The 25,692-nt window shown below is 46.6% G+C and overlaps 1 protein-coding gene across 2 annotated transcripts in view; it reads left to right on the top strand.

Annotated features, from left to right (window-relative positions):
• The first annotated feature begins 2,374 nt into the window (after positions 1–2,374).
• The window catches only part of DCC (DCC netrin 1 receptor), a 561,273-nt gene continuing 537,955 nt past the window's right edge, over positions 2,375–25,692 (top strand). For both annotated transcript variants that reach the window (XM_086628967.1, XM_086628964.1), the window contains exon 1: positions 2,375–2,465. In XM_086628967.1, coding sequence (XP_086485093.1) covers positions 2,375–2,465 — 91 coding nt within the window. The remainder of the gene's footprint in view (positions 2,466–25,692) is intronic.

Here is a 25,692-nt window from a genome sequence, read left to right as displayed (position 1 = left end):
GCTTCTGGCAGTGCTTTTGCTGCTGCGGAGACCACAGTTTGACCTCAGGCGTGACACGCTCTAATTAAGACAAAGCAATGACTGCAGCCTGAGCATATTGGTTTGCTGGTTATTTTAAATTATTCTTGCATAAAGTCACACTGAATTGGAAATTCAGAATCCCAGAAGAAATACAGGCGAGCTGCAGACTTCTGCTTGGGATTTGAATCCTATTTCCCCTGTGGTGCACTCTATGTAACGTTGGAGCTGTTGATTCTCACTCATCCAAAATTCACGCTCAGGAGAAGATGCAGCCAGTGCCACCACCATGGCTGCATGCCCTTTCTTTACAGAAGACAACTGCCTGGCCCTGGCACTGGACAATGAGTATCCTCCATGAAGTCTCAGCACCTCAAGTGTTCAGCACCTGAGAACTGCAACAGGTTATTCTGAAACAACCCGAGAACTCCTAAACATCAATTTACCCTCTTGGATGCAACTCACTCACTGCCTGATTGCAACTGGAAGCGCTCAGTCCTTTTTTATGTAACATTTCACCCCAAATTACAGATTTTCTGGGTTACATCATGTGTATTCAGTGCTGTCACTCAGCAACCCCTAAAGTTTAATGTAGTTTTTTCACCTGTTCTGGACCCGCCATCCTGAGCCCTGATGTTTATTGATTCCAGAAGTGTTGGTGCCGATCCTCAGCTGCAGGATCTTCCCAAGGCTCTGCTCATTGTAGGGCTGACTCTTGTGCTCCGAGCCTAGGGTCTCTTGGTGTTTGGGAGAGTCCTGTCTTCCTTCATAGGATCAGAGAATGGTTTGGGTTGGAAGGGACCTCAAAGATCATCCAGTTCCTACCCCCCTGCCATGGGCAGGGACACCCTCCACTACACCAGGTTGCCCAAAGCCTCATCCAACCTGGCCTTGAACACTTCCGGAGATGAGGCAGCCACAACTTCTCTGGACAACCTGGTCCAGTGCCTCAGCACCCTCAGAGGGAGGAATTTCTTCCTTAGGACTAATTGAAATCTCCTCTCTTTCCGTTTAAAGCCATTTCCCCTTGTCCTGTCACTACACACACTTGCCTAAAGCCCCTCTCCAGCTTTCTTGGAGCAAGTACCCTTTAGGTACTGGAAGGCTGCTAGAAGCTGTCCTCAGAGTCTGCTGTTCTCCAGGCTGAACAGCCCCAACTCCCTCAGCCTGTCTCCATAGGAGAAACTCTTCTTCCTCCTCCAAAACAATTCTCCGTATTAGGAGAACTGTCCGTGTGGGTTTGTTTCACCTGAGAATTTCCTGCAACAGCCACAAAAGCCGCGCTGCGAGGGCTCCAGGTGTTTGGAGGAAGCCGAGAACATCCCACAGGAGAGGGGAGGAGACGGTGTGGGGGGGTGGTGGCGGGAACAGAAGAGGCGCTGCGGAAAGGTGGAGCGGGGAAGTGGAAGGAGAGACGAGGGGTGGGTGGAAACAACCACACCACAAAAACAACCAACAAAATCAAGAAATGAGCCGATTTTCACCGCAGAAACCAGCCGTGGCGCAGGTGGCACCGCCACCCCCCCCCCCCCCCCCTCCCCGCCGCTTCCCACCGCGCCGCTCCCGCCCGCGGCCCCCAGAGGGCGCGCGCGCTCCCCCGGCGGGGCGCTGCGCTGCGGCGGCCGCTACCGCGCGCGGCCCGGCCCGGCGCGTGCTCCCGCCGCCCCCGCCCCCATGGCCGCCGCGGCCGCACGTCCGGGATCGCGGGCTGCGGGCGGGAGCGCCCGGAACGAGTGAAGGCGCCGCAGCTTTTCCTCAGGCGGCTGCTCGCGGCGCGGCGCTGCCCCGCGCCCGCCGGGAAGGAGCTCCGTCTCCTTCGCGCCGCGCTCCGGCTTTTTCTCCGCCCGCACCGGGGCTTGCTTGCCACCCCCCCCACCCCCCCCCCCGCCCACCTCCCTCCTCCTCTAATTTTTATTTTATTTTATTTTTTAATACTTCGCCCGCCGTTGGACATGGAGCCGCCGCGACTCTTTTGATGCACGCCAGCCGGCTGCTTTATTTTTGTAATTTTTTATTTTTTTATTTTTTTTTTTTAGGCAGGATTTTTCTCTGGATGGTTTTCCAGCGGTGGGAGGACCCTTCCCCATCCTTCCCCGTCTCCTTGAGTTAGTTCCCTCCACGCTCGGAAACCTCGGAGCCGCCTGGACTGAATGCAACTTTTCCGCGTTGCTCCGCACCCCGTCCCCCTTCGCTGATTCTGATCAGGAGGGACCGACCCCCCCACCCCCACCCCCCCCCGCCCCCGAAGCCCAGCGAGGAGGAGGAGGAGGAGGAAGGAGGAAGGAGGGGGCTGGTGGTGCATATGTGTGGTCGCTGCTGGTGCTCAGGACCCGAATCTGTAGGTGTGTGTTGAAATATGGAGAATAGTCTTGGATGGCTTTGGGTACCAAAATTGGCTTTTCTCCTCTTCGGATTTACGGTGGCGAACCTGCAGCCTCGAGTCTCCGGTAAGTCTTATTAAAGCCTTATTAAAGCCTTATTAAAGCTTTATTTCCCTTTGCTATCCGAGGCGATGAGGATTTTTTTTTTTCCGCTCTCATCCCAAAAGCAACGTACCCGTTTCTCTTAACGCCGACGAGACTTTTTCTAACACCATTTGGTTGCTTTTTTATTTTTTTTTTTTTCCAAAGGGGTTTTGTTGTTGTTGTTTTCACTCATTGCTGTGAGCTTTGGCATCACTTCCGAAGGGGGAGAAGCGGCTTTGGAAGCGCTTTGCGCAGCCTTGGAGAGAAAAGGCAGCGCTGGAAAGAAGCGGTTCGGTGGCAAATAAAGGAGAAACAAGGCAGGAGGTGGTGGAATAGGTGTGTAAGTGTGTGTCGGCTTAGTTCCCGTTCTCTTTTTGCACCTGAGCCCGCTCGCTCTTGGATCTGTTCGCCTGTAGGTTTTGGGATCTACATGCTGGAATCGAGGGAAGGGGTTGCCTTTAGCGGGTGAAGGAATAAAAGCAGCGGATGAGTTAGCGAGGCAGAAAACGCAGTTTATCTGCAAAGCATCTTCCAACTCTGTCAGGCTGCGCCTCTCGCGCCGCGCTTGGCAAGCACGGTTTTTTTTTTTTGTGTGTGTGGTTTATTTTTTATTTTTTTGTTTTAAATTAAAAATGGCAAAACCAGTTGTGTGTGAAGCTGGGGTAGGGGAGGAACAGGGGGAGCTGACCCAGTGATGCTCCGGGGCTACTTCTGTGGGTGGTAGAGAAGGGCTGGGCAGTGGAAAGATCTCTTCTTCACCAAGAAAGAGCAGAGAAATGGGAGCGTGAGCCAAGAAGTCTTAGGAACTAAGAAAGTGCAGCTTTGATTTGCAGGAGGCTCGGGGTGGGCATGGTGGAAGGGAGATGCGTGCGAGGAAATCTTATTCCCTAGCGCTCCTTTAATTTTCTCTGAAAGAAAACCAGGAATGCTTCTTTAGGAGAAACCTTTGGCAAAGGGGAAGCTGGAAAAAATACTCCTCCCCCCAAAAAAAAATAAAAAAAAAGATCCGAGCCCATGTCTGTGCACAGTTGATTTCGCAGCAGCGACGGAGGAACAATGGGAACCAACTCCCCGCGCCGCGCACACCAGTGCTGAAGCGTTTTTTTTTTTTTTTTTTTTTTTTTTTGTGCCGGGGAGTGGAGGGTGGAGGGGGGAAAGTGGTGCATACGAAGCGTTTGGCGAAAAGATCTTGGGTGTCTTCTGGCAAAGCTTAGGTTATGGGCTGTTCGCAAATGGCAATCACCGGCGGAGGTGGTGCTTCCTTTACCCAACTGGGGATATCTTTGGATTGTTCTGATTTTTGAGGAGTTAGTGAGTCAACTGAAAGATGCTTCTCTGCCCAAACCGGGAGGTTTTTATTTTGCGTGCGCGCATGGCCCCACCATTATCATCTGCAATTATTTAGCATGGAACGTGGGACCCAGGCAGTGGGAGTCGGGTATTAAATAGGTATCTCCTTTCCCTTTCCAGCTGAAAGGTCGGGAGACGGGAGACATGGTAGCGATCTTCCTTTGGGAATGCTGATTGACTTGCAGGCTGCTTTGCTGCCAAAGGGAGGGATGGAGCGAGAGCCTCCGTGGTGCGAGTGCCTGAGGAGCAAAGGAAAACGTTTGCTGTGTCAGGGGCCAGGCGTGCTGCAAACCCGTTGCTCCCACGGCATCGGTATTGTTTTGCGGTACGTGGAAGGAACGTCCCGTTTTCCAGCCGCGCGTCTCGGCTGCGCGTAACGCGCAGGTGTTTGTTCCGCCCGTTTTCAAGGTGGCATCTCCGCGTTGCGTCTGGTTCCTTGCGCTGCGCGAGCTGCAGACGGGCAAAGTTTTCCCAGCGTCGCGGCCCCGGGGACTGTCTGGAGTTTGTGCTTTCCTGAGCATCCCTGTGGCCATCCCAAAGCAGCCGACAAAACCGAATAAAGCCCATCCTGCCCGTCTCGGGCAAGGCTGTGGCCTCTGCTCGCTCAGTGTGATGTTTCCACTCCACCCGCCAACGGAGATGGGAGGTGCAGGCAGGAGATGTGGGCAGCACACTGTGCCTGGCACCAGCCCTGCGTAGCTTAACAAAGGGCTCCCTGGAGATGCCACACAATGGGACCGGCTCCTCTCTTTGCTCCCTACCCAAAACCCACGGAGCTAATGTTGGATGTTCAAAACTTTGGTACCGAAGGGCAGTGGCACATCCGTGCACGGGCAGAGGCACCAGAATCGAGTCCCATGCCTCTCATGCGAGGGGCGAAAGGTTTTTTTGGGGATGAGGAGAAAAGGAAAGCCCAACGTTGGACTTTTCCTGGTTCAAAATGTGTATGTGTGGATGGAAGAACAGGTGACTGGTGGCGTTTGCCATGTTGGAAGGAGGCCGTGGAAACCGTGTTCCTGATAAAGGCGGATGTAAATCGTGATCGTTACGGTGCGGTGTGGTTTGTTATGTGTTAAAGTAGCTGCAAAACACCTATTTATTTATTTTTTTTAAAAAATGTGTAGGTGGGAATTTAACTCGATCTGGAAGGATTTTTGTAAATGACTTTTTGCGTTTGGTGGCTTTGACTCCCACTAGATCTCGGTGAGAAATTCCACGTTAGCGCAGCGTGTCGGGAGCCCGGTGACGGCTGAGTACTACGGCAATCACTTCTGCGAGTGGTGCAGTATAAATCACCAGCAACCTGGCACAGCTTCCGTTCCACCCGCGCTGGCACTTGCCCTCTGTGGTACAAGGCGTGTGCCATAGGAGCAGGGTAACCTCCGCGCGTCCGTGAGAGTGTTTTTAAAAGTGGGGATGAGCTTAGTTGAGGACGAGCAATTTACTTTTGAGTAATCATCTTTATATAGTTTGTTGAATGTTTTTGTACTCAACTCTTCTTGTTTTACGTCTGTTGCTCCTCACTGCCCCCTTCTCCATGTCCGTCTGGACACAGGACCAAAGCTGGCTTCAAATACAGAGTCAGGAATGTTTGTTTTCTATGAGATTATGCCAAATGTAGTGATGTCCAGATTCCACACGTAGTTCAGTTATCCTTGACTTTCCTAACGCAAAACTTAGCGTGAAAGATCTATGGCAGGGCCCAAGGCCATGGCAGTGCCGTCAAGATATTCTCCTTGTATTTCTGTTTGTCTGAACCCATCTTTGATTGTCTGTTTTACACCGGGACAGTGAGATCTTTGGAGCAGGACCATAAGGGCTTTGCTGTGCAGATTCACAGCAGGATTGTGGTCCGTAGTGAGGACTTCCAGGATCAAAACTGATTAATAAATACATCTACGCTTCTCAAACTTAGAGAAGAAAACCTGTGGGACTGCTTGTTCCAGATACAATTTGCAATCCGGGCGAGTTCTTCCCGTCATCTGACTGAACTTAAGTTCAGAGCTAACGTACTGACCTTGCTGTTTGCATTTTCCCGGAGCAGCCCGGGTGGAGGTGGAGGAGCAAGTGCCACCTTCTCCCAACCCACCCGGGCTTTCACTCTACTTCCAAGGAAGCAGAGCGCCTTGTTTTGCATCCCTGTCCTGTCTCATGTTTTGACTGGCAAGACACTGATGCTGTATGTGGGCTGTTTTTTCCCAGTAACCTGTTGTTTAACGCCATCCTGCAATAATCTGGATTCTGCCTGAGCTCAGTCCCTGAAGTGTTTGTTGCACTTCGAATGGGAGACTGCTGTCAATCCGGTGGCATGACAGCTAAAATAACTCTTTCAGAGTCATTCATCAGGTGCTTAGCACACAGATTTTCCACTAGATATCATTTAGAGGACCAGTACCGCTTTTTTAAATGTTATTTTGATGAATAATGCCACAAAATTGTTTCCTGTGAGTCTGCTCGTGTGGCGTAGCCAGCTGCAAGGATAAAACTTTGCAAGGGGTTTGCACCTCCATTCATGGTGGAAAAGGTGCTTGTAGAGACTTCAGCAAATGCACTAATGTGAATTAGCTGGGAAAGAAGCTTGTTTTATTGATAGTTTAATATCTTAACCAGACTAAACCTCGCCGGTTCCTCTCCACGGTGGCCTAAGAGAGGAGCAGGTTTAGGTGCAGGTATAGAGATGCTCAGACTCGAAGGCTACGCGTGAGCCAACAGGTAGGTTAAAACTGCTTGAGAGAGTCCAGTGCAGGGCCAGCAAGATGATGAAGGGAGTGGAGCATCCCCCTTATGAGGAAAGGCTGAGGGAGCTGGGTCTCTTTAGCTTGGAGAAAAGGAGACAGAGGGGAGACCTCGTTAATGTTTATAAATATGGAAAGGGTGACTGCCATGAGGATGGAGCCAGGCTCTTCTCAGTGGCATCCAATGACAGGACAAGGGGAAATGGATCTAAGCTGGAACATAGGAGATTCCACTTAAACATGAGGAAGAACTTCTTCCCAGTAAGGGGAACAGAACACTGGAACAGGCTGCCCAGAGAGGTTGTGGAGTCTCCTTCTCTGGAGATGTTCCAAACCCACCTGGACATGTTCTTGTGTGATCTGATTTAGGTGGTCCTGCTTTGGCAGGGGGATTGGACTAGACGATCCTTTGAGGTCCCTTCCAATCCCTGACATTCTGTGATTCTGTGATTCTGATCTCAGGTTCGCTGTTGTAAATCCCTTGATTGATGCCATTTGCAGAAGTTAGTGACTTCGTGTATGGAGCCAAGGCAGTTGTGAAAGAAGCTGGGGCTCGAAGAGGGGATGGCGTTTGCACGTGCCTGATTTTTTCCTTCCGCCGTGTAACAGCGTGAGTCAGCGCAGCCGGTCTCTTTGTTGTCATACAAATAAATGGAAATTTCTCAAAATGTTCACCTTGCCTGAATAAAAAGTATACTGACAAATTCCACCGAGGCTTTCATGATTAATTAACCAAAGGCAAAAAAAAATTTCACTTGCTCTGTTAAAATCGTCCCTTGGGTGAAACATTGACCTAAATTTTTTACTTCCATCGGTATCCAAAGTAAACATGCTGGCCCTGTCCTCGTTTTCCTTATGTGCCTCTTACTGCAGCCGTGATGCCTCAGGCTGGATGGAGATGCTCCTACCCAGGAGCGACAGCATCGGCTCAGGAGGCAGCACCCAAGTCTACAAGGTGCAGAGCAGTCCCTGCTCCTCTGGAAAGCGTCCATCACTTGGTGCCATTCGGTATTCCCAAAGTCTCTGAACACACTTTTAATTTACCCAAGGGAATTTTTTATCCATAATGGCTTGAAAGTTTCATCTGCCAAAAAGCAGGTACCACAACGTTCCTCATATGAACCGTGAGGTTGTGGCACAGGCATCTGAGCTCAGGTGCTTTGAAGGGAACTGGCTTCAGTACCGGTGTTTATGCTGTTTTCTATCCCGGCTCCCTGGTGAATGTTTCTGATGCTGACTTTAAAGGATTTCTTCTCAAATATTTGTCATGGGGATGGCTTTAAGTGTTACTGGTTCTGGTCCTTTGGAAATAGAATTGTAGAATGGTTTGGGTTGGAAGGGACCTTAAAGATCATCTAGTTCCAACCCCCCTGCCATGGGCATGGACACCTGCCACTAAACCAGGTTACTCAAAGCCTCATCCAACCTGGCCTTGAACACTTCCAGGGATGGGGCAGCCACAGCTTCACTGGCTTCTTCCAGTGTTACATCACCCTCATTTCTTCCTTATATATAGTTGAAATCTCCTCTCTTTCAGTTTAAAGCCATTTTCCCGTGTCCTGTCGCTACACACCCTGTCAAAAGTCCCTTTTCAGCTTTCTTGTAGGCCCCCTACAAGTCCTGGAAGGCTGCTGGAAGATCTCCCTGGAGCCTTCTCTTCTCCAGACTTAACAACCCCAACTCTCTCAGCCTGTCTAAATAAATCTATTAAATCTAAATAAATGTACTTCATGTGTCCGTTACCTGTCTCCTCCTCCCCATCCTCTTCCATGAACTTCACGGTCTGTTTGACCACTTCTGCTGTTGAAAAGCATCAGTGGTCTCCTCTGCAAGATAAAGGATGCTTGGGAATCTTTTTTTATATGGGCAGAGAGGCTCAGGCATTTGAGATTTGCTCCTTTGGGTCTCTGCACAGCCTCGTGTAAGGAAAACTATCAAAACTACAGAAAGCGATGACTGAAAGTGAAGTGTTCTCTTCTGATTTCTGACAGTAAATTCGCTGGTAAAATAGAGGATATTATTCCTGAAAGATAACACATCAGATAATTGTAAACCTAGCAGAATTGTTTCTTTCTGACATTTCTCAGTTTCTTCTTCGATGTGAAGGGCTACAGCTAAATTGGGCTAATGACAGAACACGTCGCTCGAGAGTTGGGAGATGTCTGCACTGTAAAGGAAACTGAATTCTCGGAGAGACGCAATAAACACACAGTTAAATGACTCAATTTCTGTCTCAGTCGATGGCAGTCACTTGTCGATGGTAATGCCAATATGTGCTGTAATTTTATAAATGCTCCCAAGTATTCAAAATACAGTGAAAACTACTCTAAATTGTTGCCTGAAGTTTCAGCAAAATATTGGTTGTCAAACAGAGAAGCTGAAGGAATGGTATCTTCTTGGAAATTGTGTTATGGGCTGAAAACTAGGTATCTTCTCGCGCTGTGAAGTCGGGTTTGAAACAGGGAGACTAGTGATGTTTCGATGATTTTATTTGCTTTTATGGTGCTTCATGAGCAATCAGATTCACTGGCTTGATCATGCCCACACAACCCATGGACACACTTTCTTGAGGGCTTTCAAAGTGCCTCTTCTTCCAGCTTGGAAGCAGAAGGTGAACGACAATCAACTTTCTCATTTCCAGAGTTTTAATATCATAGAATCATAGAATAGTTTGGGTTGGAAGGGACCTCAAAGACCATCCAGTTCCAACCTCCCTGCCATGGACAGGAACACCCTCCACTACACCAGGTTGCTCAAAGCCTCGTCCAACCTGGCCTTGAACACTTCCAGGGATGAGGCAGCCACAACTTCTCAGGGAAACCTGGTCCAGTATTTCACCACCCTCATTGTAAAAAATTTCTTCCTTGTATCTAATCTAAATTGACTCTCTTTCAGTTTAAAGGCGTTGATCGCAACTCTTTGAGTGCGACCATCCAGCCAATTCCTTGTCCACCTAGTGGTCCATCTGTCAAATCCATGTCTGTCCAATTTAGAGACATGGATGTTGTGGGGGACAGTATCAAATGCTTTGGACAAGTCTGGGTAGATGACATCAGTTGCTCTTCCCTTATCCACCAGTGCTGTAACCCTATCATAGAAGGCCACCAAATGAGTCAGGCAGGATTTGCCCTTAGTGAAGCCATGTTGGCTGTCACCAGTCACCTCCTTATTTTCTATGTGCCTTAGCATAGTCACCAGGAGGATCTGCTCCATGATCTTGCCGGGCACAGAGGTGAGATTGACTGGCCTGTAGTTCCCTGGGTCTTCTTTTTTCCCCTTTTTGAAGATGGGGGCTATGTTTCCCCTTTTCCAGTCATTGGGAACTTCACCAGACTGCCACAACTTCTCAGATATTATGTGTAATATTTTAGCAACTATTAATTTCCATCTCTCTTGGGAAACTACATCCTGACCAGTCAAAAAGTTTGACTCACTGAAACAAGTACTCACTGTTGTTCTCTTTTGGGGTCTTACAGCAAGAACAAAGGGTGACAAAAATGTGAAATGGAAAATAAAGATACTGGAAATTACCCAGAAAAACTCCTGCTCTGTGCACGTAACTTCCTGGACTGTGAAACAACTTCCATCCACCAACACAGGTGTTTATGAAAAACATTTGGTTTAGTTGGAGAGGGTGGGGTAGTTAGACCTTTAATGGGACACTGCGTTAACGAAACGCAGAATTTATCCAAATCATGGAGGTGGTGCTTGCATGACATGGATGTACCACGGGATGAGGATGTACCGTGGGATGAGGATGCACTGTGGGAGGTGAGGCTGCTCGTTGGGGAGTGGATGGAGAGCTTTACAAATTGCAGGGTTATGACTCTTCTGAGAGGCTCTGTAGATTAGCTGAGCTAAGGTCAGCTCTTCAATCACTGGAATTGCTCTGCAGTGAATGACAGTCTCCTAGTTCATATTTTTATCATTTATATATAATAAGAGTTTCACAGCCTGCCGTCCACATTCCATGTACCCTGTCCGTCAATGGGGACTTCAGATGTGCTGATGGGAACTGTGTTTGTCCTGCACAGGTGAGGAGCTACGTTTCTGTGTTTCCAAGTCGCCTTTGCTTATTGCTTTCCTTTCCCCCCCCCTCAATATCATAGCTCTGGTTTTGCCTCCAGTTCCTCAAGTTTTTATTTACTCCCACTGCATACCCTCCTCCATCTCCACTGTTGCCCGATGCTTGCTCAAATCTCAGTGCAGCACTGCAAGTACAGAAGGTTACTCTTGTATATGAGTAGTTTCTACAATGAAAGATTAAGAAAATAGAGAGATTATGGTGTTATAAGTTGGACTAAAGCTAACTATTATTTTGCAGTTCGCTACTTTCTCTTGACTACACTGAGTAGAGAGAGATTGTCATAAAAAATAGCGGCACTGTGCCTGGCTGGTGACAGATGTGAGTCTCAAGGCAAAGCAACTAAGGAGAAGTCCTCGGCTTGAGCCCTGACTGTGATACACTGGTGCATGTACTTGAGATCTTGGGGCCATGATGGGAACAGATCATGCTTCCACTCAAAGAGGAATCCGTTGCTCATTTAGCCTGTTCTGTATGTGGACAATCCATACATGTTAAAGACTTAGTCCACATTCTTTGTCTCTTTTTCTTGGAACAGCTTTTGAGAAGGAACATAAAAGTGCCCAGTAGTGATCAGCAAATGTGAGAAATCTTGGCTCGAGAGGTGTCCAAGGGCTTGTGCTTATGTTAATGGTGTGACCAGCAGTTAAAGTTGTGGGTGTTTCTGTCTGGCTGTCAAGCTCTGAGAGCAGGAATTAGTCGAAACATGACATCTCTGGACAAGGTCAATTGATATAATTGTGTAAAGTGATTCCTTCTAAAGGCAAGACTCCCCAACGCTGAAGCTTGCTTCCCTAGGAGTGGAGTTGACTTATGAGCAAGGAGTGGGTTATCCTGGGATTGGCAGCAGGTACCAAGCAGAGTTGGGTGTTTCACCCTTAGCCCAAAGCTACGCAAAAGGGCTGGTTCGGTGTGGAGTTCACGCATAAACCTCCTTCCCCGAGTCTCTCTCTGACACTCTTCCCCTCACTAGCCAAAGACTAAAAAGCATTTTAAAACCATTCTTTTGAGTTTCTATCCATAATATTCCTTCTTTTTTTCCTGTTAGAAGCATCAGGGGAAAAAGAAAGACATTTCATAGAATCATAGAATGGTTTGGGTTGGAAGGGACCTTCAAGATCATCCAGTTCCAACCCCCCTTCCATGGGCAGGGACACCTGCTGCTAGACCAGGTTGCTCAAAGCCTCATCCAGCCTGGCCTTGAACACTTCCAGGGATGAGGCAGCCACAGCTTCTATGGGCAAACTAGTCCAGTGTTTCGCTGCCCACATTATGAGAAAGTTCTTCCTCATATCTAATTGAAATCCCCTCTTTCAGTTTAAAGCCATTGCTCTTTGTCCTGTCACTACACGCCCTTGTCAAAAGTCCCTCTCCAGCTTTCTTGTAACCCCTTTAGGTACTGGAAAGGTTCTAGAAGGTCTCGCTGGAGCCTTCTCCTCTGCAGGCTCAACAACCCCAACTCTCTCAGCCTGGCTTCAGAGAAGACGTGCTCCAGCCCTTGGATCATCTTTGTGGCCTCCTCTGGACTCGCTCCAGCAGCTCCATGTCCTTCTTGTGTTGGGGACCCCAGAGCTGAAGGCAGCACTGCAGGAGGGAGCTCAGGAGAGCAGAGCAGAGGGGCAGAATCCCCTCCCTCGCCCTGCTGCCCACGCTGCTTTGGATACAGCCCAGGACACGGTTGGCTTTCTGGGCTGCCAGCGCACGGTGCCGGCTCATGGTGAGCTTCTCCTCAACGGAGAAGGGAGTGTGTGTTTTCAAAAATGGGTGTATATAGCATTTCATGTATATATATATATTCTTCATGTGGTTGCGGTGATGTTGGTTTTCCCCATATTCACAAATTCTCTGCATTTCATACTCGTTTTCAAAGTGTCATGGTGCTTCTGTTTCTCTTATCCAAAGTGAAAATCCTTTTTTCCTAGTTTGTCCCTCCTTTATGGTATTATAGATGCTGCTGAATGTGCTATCGGCATGACTGGTTATCCTAATTTCCTACATGTTATTTATAAATTTGGCAAAAAGACCCACAATCCCTCATTCTGCTTTGGAAGGAAGCTTCCTACATGGTTTTCTGCTCAGAAGATTGAAAGGTTTAGATGAATTATTGAAGAAGGAGACTGTCATATATATATGAAAGTAGTTAATGGTCTTAGATTTAGACTTTGCTGTTAAAAAGGACATGGGGTTTTTATGTATTTATTTACGGAGGCTCTGGACCTTTTTATTTTCCCTGGACACACTGAATACTGTCTCCTCCTGTGTGAGAAACAGCGTGAAGTGAGTTAAAAAAATTAACTGAATCTGACAGCTCGTTTTACCGTTCGTGATTAGGAGGATGCAAAACAGAGACCGTTTTGTACTGCTGGGAAGAAATCTGTGTGAACCTGTGAGAACCTCATGAAGTTCAGCAAGGCCAAGTGCAAGGTCCTGCATGTGGGTCGGGGCAATCCCAAGCACAAGTACAGGCTGGGTGGAGAATGGATTGAGAGCAGCCCTGAGGAGAAGGACTTGGGGGTGTTGGCTGAGGAGAAGCTCACCATGAGCTGGCAATGTGCGCTGCCAGCCCAGAAAGCCAACCGTGTCCTGGGCTGCATCCAAAGCAGCGTGGGCAGCATGTGGAGGGAGGGGATTCTGCCCCTCTGCTCTGCTCTCCTGAGCCCCCCCCTGCAGTGCTGCCTTCAGCTCTGGGGCCACCAACAGAAGGATGTAGACCTGTTGGAGTGAGTCCAGAGGAGGGTCATTGAGATGATTCAAGGGCTGCAGCACCTCTCCTCTGAAGCCAGGCTGAAAGAGTTGGGGCTGTTGAGCCTGGAGAAGAGAAGGCTCCAGGGAGACCTTCTAGCAGCCTTCCAGTACCTAAAGAGGGCCTCCAAGAAAGCTGGTGAGGGACTTTTTACAAGGGTATATAGTGACAGAACAAGGGGCAATGGCTTTACACTGAAAGAGGGGAGATTTAGATTAAATCTAAGGAAGAACTTCTTCACTCTGAGGGTGGTGAGGCACTGGCACAGGTTGCCCAGAGAAGCTGTAGCTGCCCCATCCCTGGAAGTGTTCAAGGCCAGGCTGGGTGAGGCTTTGAGCAATCTGGTGTAGTGGCAGGTGTCCCTGCCCATGGCAGGGGAGTTGGAACTAGATGATCTTGATGGTCCCTTCCAACTCAAGGTAAACCATTCTATGATTCTTTGATAGCATCTGAATGATTTTTTTCAGTGTCAGAGAGATTTTATAAAAGTAGAAATTTTCAGTGCTTGTGACCGAGGCGCTGAAAGGGGCTGATATCTCCCATGGTCCACGTATTGATAGGACCCTTAGCAAACCCTTAGCAAAGACTGCTACGCACGGCTGTTTGCTGGGGTCTGCATCTCATGCAAACATTATGCATTCTTTGGTTTCATTAATCTGAAATAAAGGTCATCTGGCTGAAAGATTCTGGAGAAAACTGGGTAAACAGCTGTATTTCCATACTGCCCACACGGTTCTCTAAGCCCACAGTAATGGAGAATAAATCAGGTTTTTTTTTTGTTTAATCCATCAAATTTTAATGATTTACACAATTAGAAAAAGAGAGAGAAAGCTTGTTTCAATACATTAAACCGGATTCTGAACCTGAATAAATCTTCACTGACTTCCACGGAGACACCTTTATATGAAAAAATTCCTCCTGATACGCTTTGTTGTCAATCATTTGCATTCTTTATGTGCTCACGTAGTCGCCGAGTCTCTGCAACCAAATAGCTTTGCTATAGCAGGTGTATTGATATTAAAAGGGTTGTTAACAGCTCTCCAGAGAGGGATATTCTGTTACCGGTAACTCTATCAAGCTTTTCTGTCTGCTTAGGGAATTTGTCAGAAGCTGGTGTTCCGTTATTAAAAGTATTAGTTATCTCTTGATTTGTGTCTAAATTGAATTACATCATTAATAGAATTCAATTACAATCGATGAAGAGATGGTATCACTGCAAGGACAGTGGCCACTCGAGGTTGGGAGTGATGCTTTGTGCTCAACCAACCAGTTGCAAACTGGGCAGCACCAGGACTCTCTTAATAAGCAAATTTTCCCATCCTGACTGAGGGGAGGTTTCCTTCTGAAATGACCACGCTGGCTTGGAGCCACTCAAATCCTTCACTGCAAATTGTTTTTGTTTTTGTTTTTGTTTTTTTTTATGAATCAAGTATGAAATGGTTTTAATCTCAAACATGCTATAAAGTAATACTCTGGCTTTTATTTCCTCCCCCCGCCCCGATGCTCCTTACATAAGATTAATCTGTCTTTATCACAAATTTGTAGAATCACAGAATGATTTGGGTTGGAAGGGACCTTCAGGGTCGTCTAGTTCCAACCCCCCTGCCATGGGCAGGGACACCTGCCACTACACCAGGTTGCTCAAAGCCTCATCCAACCTGGCCTTGAACACTTCCAGAGACAGAAAACAACACCAAGTCTTAAGCAGTTTGCATGGAGTAACTGATTCCTACATAATAATTTGATTATGGATCACACTCTTAATCTTTATGACCATTTATTATACTAATAAGAAAATTCATGAAGTATTGTGGAGTGAGGCCATCGATGTAGAATCACAGGGGGCATCTCAGTGTGTGCTGAGTCCAGGTTGTTAGTGTTGTGTTCTTACTCCTCCTTTTCATAGCAGAGTTCGCAGAACATCCAAGAACTGACAAGTGTATCCATCAATAAGTACAAAACTAGCTAGCTTTCCACAGGACACCAAACCCGGGAGACTCTCCAACCAGAAAGAAACCAGAGCAGAGTCCAAAGTGGAAGGATCAGAGCGGTGGATTTCCAGGTTTTTGCTGAGTTGACACAAATCAGGTGGAGACTCTTGCTCGCTTGTTGAATTTAGTGCCCACCAGAGATGGACATCAGCTACTACTGGTGGGCAGCGAGACCTATGGCTGCAGCAGAGGTGCCAAAGAAAGATACTATGATGACAATACAGAACAAACAAGATTAGCCCATGACAGGGAGGTTGAATTAGATGATCTCTAAGGTCCCTTCCAGCCTATGCCATTCTATGATTCTATGATTCATCACCCATGAGATTCAGAGAGCTCTACCGTGGGGAGTATGTTATAGCAGAAACTTGGGCTATATTATGCCATTAATTTTTTTTAAAGTAATACTCTTGACAGGTTTTAATGGGAAATTCCACCTACAAATCAGTGGTGTGATTCAGTCCTGTAGTAATTAACACGTTCCTCAGATTGCAGATGAGTGAAACTACCTGAGTACAATTCAAATGGCCCTTAACAGTGGAGTGTGACAGTACGTGTGTCCGATGATTTATATTGCCAGACTCTCTCTCGCTAAACGAGGTCTGTCTCTGTGCATTAATATGCCAAATACCTGATAGCAATAACTATTTCGTTACTTCTGATTGTTCCTGACATCTTGTACGTCGCCAGGAGTTTCCCTGCATCACCCTTTGCTGGGCTCCAGGCTTTCCCACTAAATGCTCCATTTCCAGAAATGAAGTGTCAGAAATAAGGAAACCTTTGTACAAGGTCAATCTGGGTCGTTGCATGATTAAAATCAAAAAATGATGACTAGCATCAAAAAAATATCCAGCCAGCCACTCCTGGAGCTGGAATAAACTTTCTCTCTTTTCTCAGTCAGTTAAATGAATGCTGGTGCAGAGATTTCCATCCCAAGTGCTTCTTCTTGACTGAGCCGTGGACCTAAAGGTCCCGTGGTCCTTCCCACTGATGCCAAGGTCAGTCCCCTTTGAGGCAGAGTTTTTCTCTAATTTTCTCTTAGATTTTTCTGATCATATTGGTTCTAAAATCTCATTTTCCCAAACTGCTCTGTGACGCTGCCACGGCCTTCTTAAACGTCCCGCTGCCGCTTCTCCGTGAAATTAAAGGAGGATGGGGAGGTGCTTATCGCAGTTGAGGCTGAACGACCGCGACCGCCTCCGAAGGATGGTAAAATGCTTTTGAGATTCCTGTAGTAAAAGGCTACGACACGACGGTGACGTATGGCCGTCATAAAATGCTCATCATCCCACCGCTAGTAAGCTCCAAATGAGACTGGAGTTAGCCTGACAATAAATTAGGTTTTAAAAGGTAATTCGGGGAACGTATGATGAAAATTTGGCCTCTTAGTGTGTGATCTGTCAGCAACTTATCTGAATTTGTTTCTCATTTTTTGTACAACATTTCTTGATGGCGTATACATTACTCTGCAATATAAAAAAAGTGAGCGGCTAATGGTTTCCAGAATCCATCCCTAGGAATAAACTGTCTGGCTCCTGGGAGGATGTTGGTGTTTTAAGATGATAATCAATAAACATTTTCCCCAAAATCTTTGGCAGATGCCTCCCATAACTATGACCGAAAAAAATGTATTCCTTCTTCGTGCTCATTGGTCTTAAAATGGTAAGTGCTGAAGGCCTTCCCTCACCCCTCCGTTGCTACGTGAAATATATTCTGGCATTCACAGCCCTGATAAGATGAAGAAGGGATGAAAAATACCCCTTTGCGTTCCTCTGAGCGGCAACAGGTGACTTCTCGGCATCACTCGTAGCATCATTTTTCTGCTCATTAGTGGCCTTCCTGAGCAGATGCAACGTCGCATGAAATAACAGCGACTCAACAGTCAAATAACAAAACTGAGGGCAAGTATCAACTGTTGCTTCATGGTTTGTACTTCGGGAATAACCATAAAGCTTCCAACCCAGGACTTAATTGTCGACTGTCGGGACTAGAAGGACTACAGCTAATGAACACATCATGGAATGGGTGGGTTGGAAGGGACCTTAAAGATCATCCAGTTCCAACCCCCCTGCCATGGGCAGGGACACCCTCCACTACACCAGGTTGCCCAAAGCCTCATCCAACCTGGCCTTGGACACTTCCAGGGATGGGGCAGCCACAGCTTCTCTGTGCAACTTGTTCCAGTGCCTCACCACCCTCAGAGTGAAGAATTTCTTCATATCTCATCTATATCATAGATCTATATCATCTATATCATCTCTCATCTAGATCTCCCATCTTTCAGTTTAAATCCATTGCCCCTTGTCCTGTCACTGCACGCCCTTGTCAAAAGCCCCTCTCCAGCTTTCTTGGAGCTCCTTTAGGTACTGGGAGGCTGCTAGAAGGTCTCCTTGGAGCCTTCTCTTCTCCAGGCTGAACAACCCCAACTCTCTTAACCTGGCTTCAGAGGAGAAGTGCTCCAGTGCTCTCATCATCTTCCTGACCCTCCTCTGGACTCATTCTGTCTTTTTGTAAGTTCTGCTTTATACCTTTTTTCTTTTTTTTTTTTTTTTTTGGCCAGACCACCAGAGACTGTTTTTCCTCCCTTTCCTGTAGAGTGGAGTCTGCTGGGCTACCTAGCATCTTTTGTATCATTCAGGGACATCAGCATCCTCACGTCTCCTCCATTTTTCGGTCTTTAAGGAGGTCTTAAGAAGGGTGCTTGCAAGTATTTTGGGGCTTATGGAATCATAGAATGGTTTGGGTTGGAAGGGACCTTCAAGATCATCCAGTTCCAACCCCTCTGCCATGGGCAGGGACACCTGCTACTAGATCAGGTTGCTCAACCTGATCAGGGTTCATGGCATGCAGTGATGCTCTGGTGGACTTTTCTACAGTAGGTGTCCATTGTGTAGCTCTGCCCTTCCATGGAGTGAGCTTGATCACCCTTGTTATCCCTTCACATCTAAAGCTTCATTCCTTCTACGTGTTTGGGTCAAATTGGAGCCCTGCCTGCCGGGACCTCCCCGCTGTGAGTGATACCCGGTGGGATATAACCTGTTTTAACTTCAAAGTCCTGGAAGCTTGTCGTTTAAATCATAGTAACGTATGTTAATCTGAGGAGAAGAATAATCACCTCCAGGTGGTGAATCGTCTGACCTGCCTTGATGCCTATCTCAGGATAATGGTAACCTCCACAAGGTACTGACTTTATTCTTCTGTAATTGAAATTCATTTCTGTGACCGTATAGCATTAAGAAAACCTTAACATCAGTATGAAAAAAAAAGACACTGACTTTTTTTAGCCTTGTGCAAATGATTTCTAATGTGGGCTTGGTGTTGAATTAACAAAGTGACCTTTGTGGCAGTTACCTGGAGCACGGGTAGAGGAGAAGATGGAGTCGTCGTAATTAGGGGCACTGCAGACAGCAAGAGTCTTTTATCAAAGCTTGCCATGGAGCTTCGGATGCCTCGAGCAAGAATTGGTGGAAGCAGAGGCAAGGAAGTGCTTATTATTGTAGAGTTAAGGTAGGTGCTCTTGAAACTTTGATGTCTACCAGATCCCACTAAAGAAAAGGAACTGGAAGTCGACAAACTTTTCTGAATGTCAAAAAAGGGCGAAAAACCATTTCCTCTGTTAGTGGTTTCAAGCTGTTCCTGCAACACTGGTGAGAGCGACCTGTGGGCTTTGAGAAGGACGCCCTCTTTGGTTTAGGTAGAGAATCAAGTCAGGGAATTTTCTTCTTTTTAATCAAAGACTTTGCAAGTGTTCTGTAATACGAGATTATTTCTTTATTTTATTCTTTTTGTAACAAATTAAATGTAAAATAAACAAAAATTTAGTTTCTGTCGACTTGACCAGGATATGTCCCCTCTCACTGATGTCTAAAGTGAGACAACTTACTGCCAGTTCTTCTGCTGTAAGTGGTGAGCATGAATTGTAATGAAACATAGGATCATAGGATGGTTTGGATTGGAAGGGACCTTGAAGATGATCTAGTTCCAAATCCCCAGCCATGGGCAGGGACACCTGCCACTAGGTCAGGTTGCTCAAGACCTCATCCAACCTGGCCTTGAACTTCTCCAGGGATGGGGCAGCCACAACTTCTCTGGGCAACGTATTGAGTAAGTAAGTAGTTCCTCTTAAGTAGTTCAACAGCCTGAAGTTGTGGCTGCCCCATCCCTGGAGATGTTCAAGGCCAGGTTGGATGAGGCTTTGAGCAACCTGGTGCAGTGGAGGGTGTCCCTGCCCATGGCAGGGGGGTTGGAACTAGATGGTCTTGCAGGTCCCTTCCAATCCAAACCATTCTATGATTCATTAAAGGAGGAGGCGATAATCATGAGAACATGTAACGTGATGGTGCTGCATTTTCTGGTGTTATTCTGTTACTGGGTGGGTTTTTTTTTTGAATTACAAATCCTCAGTATTGGTTTCGTGCTCATGCAGAGGCGCGGCTTTGTCTGCTGAAGGTAATAAAACATAAGCATGCAGAGATTTTTTTCCCGGGAATCCTAGTGCTTTATTATAATTTTATATATTCATGATCAATGCATGGATTCATTAGCAATATATTTTTTAAGTAGAAATTGAATGACTTCTCCTGTAAGTTATAATAAACAGTATCCAGGGACAGATTTTATAGGGATAAATCAGATGTGTGACTTCACGCCAACTTTTACCCCCCTGGGGTTTTCTATTTTCACTTCCAAAGAGCGATAAATTATGCATTTTACATATAATTATTGTTGTTTTAATGAACGGTTAGAAAATTGCTTTGGGATGAAATTAACTGTGAGGTAAAGTTTGACTTTTAAAGGAAAAACTACCCTCCGCGTTATATATGTGCCAAACTTTTTCTGTACAAGCTTTATGGTCTTGGGAATCTCTTTCAATGATTTTCCTTCCACCTTGAAGTCTGGACCTCTGTAAAAGCTGCTTCTTGTGTGATATGAAAAAAATTGTCGATGTTTCAAGGTTTCCCGTGTTGGAGCGGACTTTGGGCACAGGTTGGAAAAAATATATTGGAAAACCAGAATCATTTGGTCAGGTTTCCCTCTTGTTCCTGTAATTCTATGGGGTTTAACCCCAAGTGCTTGCAGCCCCCTGTAAAGATGCTGGGATGGGATCGGGTGCACGAGGCGTAAATTCTGCACCGTGGTAAATCCCGGGTCGCGCCACTGGTCTCAGTGTGGGTTGCGTTAGGGATTAGGATCAGGGCTTTAGGCTTGATAGACGCTTGCGGAGATTTCAGCTTCTGTCTAACATGGATTTATTTTATTTGGTAGAATTTGATTTGTGTAGAAATCAGCATAATTTTCTCACACCTGTCTTTCACGAGATAATTGGCTTTATATGAGCAAAGAAGGTGAACGTGGAGAGGGGAAGGAGAAATATTGATTTATAACGCGTTAAGCCTGAGCTTTACATCCGTAATTTGGCTCCTGTATTGTGTGATGGAACTGCCTGTCTGGCAAGAATGTTTGGCCGTAGAGGCTCAGCGTTTTCCAGATTGGAATTGGGGATGAGTGGGTTTAGTGTCTTACATGAACATACAGTTTAATATTCAGCCTGACGATGGAATCACTGGAAGATGGAAATCTTTTCCCATGACACTGTCCTTGGTTTGTGCAACAGCGGGGCTGGATTTTCAAGCACTTAACATTCAGTTTGCACTTAAATTTCATAGAATCATTGAATGGTTTGAGTTGGAAGGGACCTTGAAGATGATCTAGTTCCAACCCCACTGCCATAGGCAGGGACACCCTCCACTACACCAGGTTGCTCAAATCCCCGTCCAACCTGGCAGTTGTTTAAATCCCGTTCTGCACAACCCAAGTATCAAAGTTTACGCAAACGTCCCTTTAGAGCGCGGGAGCTGTAGGAGTGCCTGTGTGTGAGTAGCTGATCTGTGCCGTGGTCCAGGATGCCGGCTGCTACTCAGGTTTACATTGGTCCAGAAAGCCAACCATGTCCTGGGCTGCATCCAAAGCAGCGTCGGCAGCAGGGTGAGGGAGGGGATTCTGCCCCTCTGCTCTGCTCTCCTGAGACCCCTCTGCAGTGCTGCCATCAGCTCTGGGGTCTCCAACAGAAGAAGGACATGGAGCTGTTGGAGCAGGTCCAAAGGAGGGCCACAAAGATGATCTGAGGGCTGAAGCACCTCTCCTCAAGGAGAGTCTCAAGGGACTTTTGACAAGGGCATGTAGTAACAGGACCCAGGGCAGTGACTTTAAACTGAAAGAGGGGAGATTTCCATTAGATCTAAGGAACAAATTCTTTACTGTGAGGGTGGTGAGGCACTGGAACAGGTTTCCCAGAGAGGTTGTGGCTGCCCCATCCCTGGAAGTGTTCAAGGCCAGGTTGGATGAGGCTTTGAGCAACCTAGTCTAGTGGCAGGTGTCCCAGGCCATGGCAGGGGGGTTGGAACTAGATGATCCTGGAGGTCTGTTCCGACCCAAACCATTCTATGATTCTATGTTACAGTAAAGTTTGCAATGCTGTGTCTTCCCACTTCTTCATAAGGATCTAAAGGGGCTTTCTTATACCATAGGAGCTGGTGTGCATGTCTGTTTCCACCAGATTTGGCTTTGAGTAATTAGAAGGATGGAATAATTGATTGATTATGTTTCTATTTCTGGATTACTCATTATTTTAAAATGAAGTACTGTAAATGTGCAATCAATATTGGAGTAAAGGTACATGACATCGCCTTCTGTAACTGCGGATTTCTCTTCCTTTATTTTGTCATTTTGTGAAGTCAAAAGTCAGGAAAACTATGGGTGAATGCCTGCTGTGGCTAAACCTCTAGAAAATATTCCTCTCTTGGCATGAAGCTCCCTCAATGTGCTGGGATCTTTCCAAGGATGGGCAGAAGTCCTTTGGCGAACTTTCTTGAAAGGACTCTCTCAAGTCAAGTGCCGACCACATTGTCCAGGTTGGTTGCATCATAACTTTTGAGCTCAAAGGCTCTTTTTCAATCAAATTTGAGTGAGAGGATAAATTGCTGGGGAAATTGAGTGTTTTGGACCCGTAGATGGTTATGAAGAGCTCCTCAAGGAGAAGCAGTAATGTCTGTATACTTTGTGGTAGACAGAAGGAGACCCAAAATTGAGACAAAGGAGGGCCATGAAGATGATGCAAGGGCTGGAGCCCCTCTCCTCTGAAGCCAGGCTGAGAGAGTTGGGGTTGTTGAGCCTGGAGAAGAGAAGGCTCTGCTGAGACCTTCCAGTACTTCAAGGGGGCCTACAAGAAAACTGAAGAGGGACTTTTTGACAAGGGCATGTAGTGCTAGGACAAAGGGCAATGGCTTTAAACTGAAAGAAGCGAGATTTAGACTGAATCCAAGGAAGAAATTTTTGACCAGGTTTCCCGGAGAAGTTGTGGCTGCCCCATCCCTTGGAAGTGTTCAAGGCCAGGTTGGATGAGGCTTTGAGCAACCTGGTGTAGTGGCAGGTGTCCCTGCCCATGGCAGGGGAGTTGGAACTAGATGATCTTGAAGGTCTCTTCCAACCCAACCATTCTATGAATCTTGGACACCAAGCTGGACTCTGAGACTGGCTGCTGCCAGATGTGTCTGTATAGGAGAAGAGCGAGGACAGCATCGTTCAGCGCAGTGCTGCTCTGTCCTGGTTTTAATGGAGTATCAGCCTCAGAACAGGGCTGGGCTTCCACCTCTTGCTTTGTCCTCTGTTTTGCAGAAGACCTGGGTTTGGTTCCTGCTGCTGCTGGCCCACCACCAACACCAGTAGTTTATATAATACTGAGACGAGTCAGAGATTTGTTGTGCAGCTTTACAAAGTTATTCATGGTAACAGCAATATCCAAAGTTCTTCAAACAAATAATTTTTAACTCTTTTAAAACAACAAGACAACATGATCTTGTCCAGAGCCATCCAGAGCAGAGCGAAAACCATGTGCTAGCTCTTGTTCTCTCTAAATACGAGCAATGGTGTCTTCCTTCCCCCTCACATGGAGGATTTGCTGCAGCTCCCACTGGGCTGTTTGTATTAGAAATTAAATGCAGACAGAACTACTTAATCCCCATCTTGCTCAGCCATATGCCTGCGTGACCAGAAGCTCCACACAGCTGACACGGTGAAGATGCACCCTGGTCAGGACTGGACTTACGGGGACGAAGAAACAAGACGTTTCTGCCAGTTTAGATTAACTGGATTGGGTGGAAATAGAGCAGAATCTTCTCTGCTCTGTTACTGAAAAAGCACGGAAGACTACGGGTGTTCTGGTGTCAATCATTTAGATTGGATCCAAGGAAGAGCTTCTTGACCAGGTTGCCCCGAGAAGTTGCGGCTGCCCCATCCCTGGAAGTGTTCAAGGCCAGGTTGGATGAGGCATTCAGTGACTTGGGCGCTTTGATGGCTTTTGCAGTTTATGAAAGGCAGGTGCGTGTCAGGGCTCTGAAGGATGGAGCATGGTTGCTCATGCTGGTTCTGCCCTAGGATGACTCTTCATGTTATTTGTATTCCTTTTTCCCAGGAGAAAAAATAACAGTAAGAACAGCAAAGACTGAGTAATAAACGTAGAGTCGTAGAATGGTTTGGGTTGGAAGGGACCTCAAAGATTGTCTAGTTCCAATCACCCTGCCATGGACAGGGACACCCTCCACTACACCAGGTTGCTCAAAGCCTCATCCAACCTGGCATTGAATGTGCCCAGGGATGGGGCATCCACAACTCTGGACAACCTGGTCCAGTGCCTCACCACCCTCAAAGTCTCCATTTACTGTAGAATACTTTTTCTTGCATATACCCTTCGTTTCTTTTAAGGCCAAAAGCATTTGGACAGAAAAGTCCACAGAAGAAGGAAAGGGGGATTTAGTTGGTCTTTATATGCCCTAATGGGATAGATTTGCCAGCAAGACTTTTTACCACCCCATGGTGGTGGGCAGGAGGCAGTGGTTCTGCCGGGGCTCTGCCACTGACTTTGCAGCAAGTGTTTTGCATTTCCTCAATTCATCTTTTTCCAGCTCTGAATTTGGGTCGATCCCGTGCCGTTTAGCAGAGCTGGAGTTAATTAGGTGGATCCTATATAATCTGATTGTGGCAGCAGGTAACGATGAAAGCTCCTCAGAAAAACTTACCGGGGCGGGTATTTCTAAGTGAGTTGTTGCATGAGATGCTCAGAAAAAAGGGAAAGAATTGCATAAAGAAGAAAGTCAGTGCGAAACTGACGGAGAAGGGAGTTGGTTGTCCGAATTAAATGCATCAGCAGTAATTTTTAACATGAAAGAACCAATTTATAGGAAGCTAGCGAAGCGAGAAGTGAGGCGAAACGGTGAGAAATAAGGCAAATTGCAAAGCATGAGGACACTGCCTATGGAATAGAAATGTGTGGAGTGGGCAGCAGACTAGAGGAACACTGCCAAAACGAGGAGGGATGCCCTTGTGTTGGTTCGGTAGGAATTTAGAGATTTAGATTAGAGATAAGGAAGACTTTTGCTGTGACAGTGGTGAGACAGTGGACTGGGTTGCCCAGAGGAGTTGTGACTGCCCCTGCCCAACCGTCAAGCCCAGGTTGAATGGGACTTTGAGCAAACTGGTGTAGTGGCAGGTGTCCCTGTCCATGGCAGGGGGGTTGGAACTAGATATCTTGAAGGTTCCTTCCAAGCTAAAACATTCCATGATTCTATGATATACATACACTTCCAGGTCAAATTCAAGGAAAACTTGCGAATAGTTTCAGCTGGAAAAAAGACATCGTCTGCATATTTCACTGTTGATTTTTTTTTTCCGCTTTTTTGTGCAAAACCATCTTTGTCAACCTAATGTTTGTGTTTGCGTTCGCTGAACCGAAAAGCAATTATTTGCACAACTCTACAAATGCTTCTCGATGACAGAACCTTTCTCTCCACCACCCCATGCGTACGTGTGTGCACTCTATATAGCACGGGATTTCCAAATATGTATAACCCCAGTGTATTTCTTTTTAGTAGAATAAGTTGGATTCTTAAGATTTGTGGGCTTTCAAGTAGTTGAAAGTTGTATTTCAGATTTCTTACTTGAAACTTAGAGTTTCAATTAGTTGGAGGTTTTTCTGGTTACCACCCAGCTGAAAACAAGTGCTCAAAGCTGTTTGTCACTTGTTTCAATTTCTGGTAATTGCAAATAGATTGAAAAGATTTTATGCAAATTTCGGTCATAAAAATTAATCACTCTCCGCAAGAAGCCAAAACATGATGTTTTTCAAGAGACCTGTTTTGAATCTTCAACCATATGCACGCTGAGCTGCTGTGATAGATGAGCTCCGGGCTGTGCTGTGACTCCGAGCTCAGAGATCAAACGTGTGATGGATGTTCCTACAAGCGTCTGATGT

This window comes from Tauraco erythrolophus, chromosome Z (assembly GCF_009769465.1).
Source record: "Tauraco erythrolophus isolate bTauEry1 chromosome Z, bTauEry1.pri, whole genome shotgun sequence".
In the NCBI taxonomy this organism is placed as follows: domain Eukaryota; kingdom Metazoa; phylum Chordata; class Aves; order Musophagiformes; family Musophagidae; genus Tauraco; species Tauraco erythrolophus.
This window is presented reverse-complemented; position numbering and strand designations above follow the sequence as displayed.